This window comes from Theobroma cacao, chromosome 10, assembly GCF_000208745.1.
Source record: "Theobroma cacao cultivar B97-61/B2 chromosome 10, Criollo_cocoa_genome_V2, whole genome shotgun sequence".
NCBI lineage: Eukaryota > Viridiplantae > Streptophyta > Magnoliopsida > Malvales > Malvaceae > Theobroma > Theobroma cacao.
The window spans coordinates 21,346,824-21,351,926 of record NC_030859.1 but is presented as its reverse complement, the minus strand read 5'-3'; the positions used below and the strand labels follow the sequence as shown (position 1 = coordinate 21,351,926).

The 5,103-nt window shown below is 35.4% G+C and overlaps 1 protein-coding gene across 1 annotated transcript; it reads right to left on the bottom strand.

Annotated features, from left to right (window-relative positions):
* LOC18587459 (phenylalanine N-monooxygenase) lies at positions 2,026 to 3,962 on the bottom strand. Its single transcript, XM_018129006.1, has 2 exons — positions 2,918 to 3,962; positions 2,026 to 2,837 (listed from the first exon to the last, which is right to left on the bottom strand). Exons 1-2 carry the CDS (start codon positions 3,938 to 3,940, stop codon positions 2,196 to 2,198), a joined length of 1,665 nt encoding a protein of 554 aa, XP_017984495.1. The 5' UTR covers positions 3,941 to 3,962; the 3' UTR covers positions 2,026 to 2,195.

Genomic DNA, 5,103 nt, shown 5'->3' with positions numbered 1-5,103 from the left:
ATAGTACCCATTACCACTATATAAATGTGCTCAGGTACACGACTTCAGGAAAAATAACAATGTGTTGAAAAGTAACGAACAAGAAAGACGGAACTCCAAAAAATCATTATCGATTTTATTTTCGATGTCGGTTTAATCTTTTGATTTCTTTGACTAAGTCCTAAATATTATGTTTTTCCCACCAACATATATCCCATATGGAACTAAATATTGCTTTTGAAGCTTGAAAGTGATATACAGATATGCATTTAGGACCACCATGCATGTTTTAGAGTTATATAGTCCATGGGGATTCATCCCAGAATTTGACACGTCCACCGTTATGGACCAGCAGCTCGGGACAAAGCAGACGCTATATGGCCCTCCCACACGAGACCCACGTTGTGTTTCTCCATACCTAGCTACCCAGTGATGGCTGGGTACATTTTAGCTATAATTTCAGATACCACACCAAAAACCAATGGTTGGTATTTTTTGCCACTAGTTAAATGTGCTGGATCAATTTCTGAATCTTACACAAGAAAAATGTTTTCATATGGTCTAGTTTATGAAGTGTTCTCTTTTAATTTCTTTAAGTGTGTGAACTTCAATAGTTATATCTTCTATATTATCTTTTTGTCGGTTAAATGCTCGTTTTAAAATTTAACATTTATTAAATTTTTTTAATTATTTGGGATTCAACCTTTTTTCGTTCAAATTAAGATGTTACTTTTTCCGACTTTATTCATTATGTGAAATTGAGTCGCTAAATTATCATTAATAAAATGAAGAGTTACAAATCTATATTTATTAAGGATTACTTTTATGTAGTAATCGTTAATCCTATTAATTGCATTGGCTCACATAATGCTGTTCAATGGATAAAAAGCCTTCTTTAAGTCCCTACACAAGTTAGTAACTTGTAATTTATTATCCATTTTAACTTATGGAACTTCAAGATTTTATCTCACATAAGGCGTCTCATAAATAGATATATAATAAAAAAAAAATTTAAAATTGAGAGGTGGCATCAACACTTTGGTCCCTTAATATTCATAGGTTGAAGATGATATGAGCACCTAAATATCCAATCATACACTAATACACAGTTGATATCGGACTCATGACTCTCTTTTTAGACCGTGACACTGAAAGGGGCTAGAAGAATCGCTAACTCCCTTGCAAAGAATGCGGCTAACAACAGATCAGCAGAGTAGCGGGCAGATTTTGGATAGTGTGGGTAATCTGTATCTTCTGTTTATTCTTGAATGAGGAGCGGGTCCTTCGTAAGGATGTTAGGTGAGGCTTTGAGCTTGAAAGGTAAACAAAGGAAAGCCCTTAGTCTCTTGTTTGCATGGGTTGGTGGTGTGCAGGGCCTATGTTGAGGATTGATTGTGATATCTGTGTAGTTTATGTTCAATGTAAAAGGAAGGGGGGCGTATTTGTCCAGGTATAGAGTGGTCTTTTTGTTTTGAACTGTACCTGAGGGTTTTCAAAGTGTGAAAACCGTTATCCTTGACTTCCATTGAAAACGAAAGAAGCATTGATTTCCAAAAAAGAAAAAAAATAATTGTTAAATGAATAAAATAAAAAACATTACATTCTAATTTGAACAACATAATAAGTTAAATTCTGAAATGAAAAATTCAACAAACGGTAAATCTTACAATAAGAATTCTCTTATTTTTGATTGAAATCTTTATATCATATTCAAAGATCTAATAGTGTGCTTTGTTCCAAGAAAACATTTATAATAGTATTTCAGCCTCTCAATTATAGATTAGACTTTTTGGGAATGATTGTGAATTATGTTTAATTGTCATTTTTTTTTTGTTAGTGTTATGTCTCCACAGACTTGTGATTATTAGCTGGAATTGGATAAAAATCCTCTCTCTCCACTTGGTACCTTCATTCCATAGCGTGCTCGAATAGCAGACAAATAATATTATAATAAGAGCGACGTTAATATAAGAAATTTGTTAAATAAATGATGCAAATTTGTGAAAGGAGACATCAAGCGAAAATATTTGTATTCTACTTCGAATATGAGTTATATGTGTCTTCATTTCCACTTGGTCTAACAAAGAGAAAAAAAGTTCCCACTACATGGATAAATAAAGGAAATGTAACTTGCATGGCTGGATTAATGGAAATTGACGTACAAGGAACTTAATAAGTTACAGTTTATTTTACTAGTAGTCTTGCACTAAATCTTTTCACTTGTAATTAAGCTGAGCATATACTGCAGCAGACAAGCGAGGTTTGGCAAGAGCATGCAATGGTTTTGCCAGGAAGAGATCATCTTCCGATTCTGATAGGTCAATTTTTGCCTCATCAGGCTGCGCCTTCCATGCAAAACCTTGGATCAGCCTGGCCAATAGCATTATTGTCATTTCAGACCCAAGAGCCACGCCCATGCACCCTCTCCTCCCTGTACTAAAAGAGATAAACCTCAGTTCTGTCTCTGTCAGGTCAACTTCTATCGAACCATCCTTCAAATGGCGCTCAGGTTTGAACTTGAATGGCTCGTCCCAAACCTTGGGGTTCCGGCCTAGGCCTACCCGGCTGAGCAGGACGTGACTACCTTTGGGGATGAAGTAGCCAGCAACAATGACGTCGGTGTTTGAGACATGGGGTAGGTTAAACGGTGCAATGGGGTGAAGCCGGAGGGCTTCCCTTGCACAAGCTTTTACATAGTTGAGTTTCGGAATATCAGTCTCCTGAACCAACCTGTCCTTTCCGACTACACCATCTATTTCCTCGATTGCTTTCTGGAGAGTTTCGGGTTGGTTGATCATCTCTGCCATTGCCCATTCTGCTGCATTGGCAGGATTGTCCACAGTTGCAAGCATTAATTCCTGCATACGAAATAAGGATCATCAAACTTTAGTTAACCGAAAAATATATTATATTGTGTTTGGACAAGTAAGAATCTCACAGTGCATTGGGCTTTGATCTCTTCAACTGAGAGTGCAGGCTTCCCATCTAAATCCTTTGCTAAAATGAAGGCATCAAGCAGGTCTTCAGGCTCCTTCTTCTTCCCTTCTCTCCACTGTTGTACTCTCTCATCAATGATAGGGTCATGGTAGCCATTGACAATTCTCACAGCCTCATTTACAATCTTTTCGTGACCCTCCAAATCTAATGGTCTCAGCCAGGGTACATAATCTGATAGGATGAAAGAGTAAAGGTGCTTGAGCACAGTAAAGAGTGATTCGACGTGTTCTTCTTCTTCATGTCCAGGCCCTCCATCTTCTTTGCCTTGTCCAAAGTATCTTTTGTTGAACATCATCTTCCTGATGACATTTCCAGTGTATTGCCTGACTGCAAGTCTCAGGTTTATAACAGAGCCATTGGAACTATCATTTTCAGGGTTGATGCATTGGTTGTAAATGAACCTAACAAGATTATCAGCTTCTTGGGTTCTCTTATGGAGCAACGAGCTAAGTCTTGCTGGTTTAATTATGTTAGAAGCAATCACCTTCCTCATTTTCTTCCACTGATCTCCCCATGGCACCAAGGCGGTTGACAAGAAACCGCGAGAAGCCAACTCAGTTGCCATTGTAACTGGCCTCGATGCAAAAACAGCATCATATTTTTTCAAGAATTCTCGAGCGATTTCAGGTGAAGTGACAGGAATGACATGAATGTTTGCCAGGCGGATACAAGCAATGTCAGTATCGAGTTGTTTCATGAGGCCATGAATCCACCTGAAGGCAGGTTTGTTTTTCCATATTTCAGGAAGGTTTCCAATGACTGGCCAGGGAGTTGGCCCTGGAGGGAGACGTGCTTGGTTGGTGTAATTCTTTCTAGTAGTGCTTTTCAATTTGACAAGGACAAGGGGTGCAAAGAGAAGCACTAGGACAAGTGTTGAATGAAATGAAACAAGTGTGGAGATGGCAAAATCATGGGAGCCCCATGGCAGCTGAGTTTGAAAGGAAATGGTTGAGGAATTATCCATTTGCTAATAATCAAACACTAGTATACTGTCTATCTGTGTCTTTGTCTACACAAAAAGGTTGATAGGCATAGCTATTTATAGAGGCAAAGGTGTGAGAATTTTGGTCATTCATCATTGTTCTGTTTGTTTCTTATTTGTGGTATTTGTTTTCTTAATTTGCTTTTGAAACTGACTGAAAAGCAATATAGTATAAACTATATTTGGAACTTAAGATTTAAAGTTCGAACTTTCTTTTTACCTAATTTTATTATAATTTTTAATTAAATATAGTTCTTTCATTTACTATAATATAAAGGGATGATTTTTTTTAACCCTTAAAGATAAAGTGTTTTCGAAAATAACCATATTTTTAATTTTAACTGTTTTTAAGCCAAGAGAAAAGATTTTTGAACAAAATTGCTCTTTAATGAAAACCTTCTCATTTTCAAGCACATGTGTTGAAAAAAATTTTGTTACACGTCATATTGAAAAAAAAAAAAGTTATTGCATACCATGTTTTTTTTTATGATTAGAGAAAATGTAACAAGTAAAATAACCCTAAAACTAATTATCCAAATTTGGCGATTTTGAATAATATCTGTTTGCTCAAATCCATTTCATCTTAGCAGTAACGTTGATGTTGAATAACTTTTAATATATTTCGTGAAGGTGTTTAACTCCAAAAGTTTATATCCTAGTAAAATACAAAGAGACCACACACGCCCTATTTAAAAAATGTTTTTATTACACGCTATGTTTAGAAAAATATTGTTACACGTTATGTTGAAAAAAAATTATTACACGTTATGTTTGAGGTGTTTAATTCCAAGAGTTTATGTTGTAATGAAATATAAAGGAGTAAGTTACATACCATGTTTAAAAAATATTGTTGTTACAAGTCATGTTTAAAAAAATTTTGCTAGACACTATTTTAAAAAAAATGTTGTTACATGTAGGTATGTACAAAAATATGTTACACGTCATATCATATTCAATAGATTAATTACACATTAAGTGCATTAGAGTTGTTATATGCAGACTTGGTGTGCAACAACTCTGGACAGTGTTCTAATTTATAGATTTCATTTCACTTGTAACTTTAACCCATCTATTTTTGGATTTATGAATGTAAACTAATTGTTGATTTTTCAAGAAAATTTTGCAAAAAAAATAAGAACTCTAAA

Excerpts from the sequence above, each read along its gene's own strand:
- LOC18587459 (XM_018129006.1), bottom strand. The coding sequence starts at position 3,940 with ATGGATAATTCCTCAACCATTTCCTTTCAAACTCAGCTGCCATGGGGC. Across the intron at positions 2,838-2,917 it reads AGATCAAAGCCCAATGCACT|GAATTAATGCTTGCAACTGT; the intron begins GTGAGATTCTTA and ends TTTCGTATGCAG.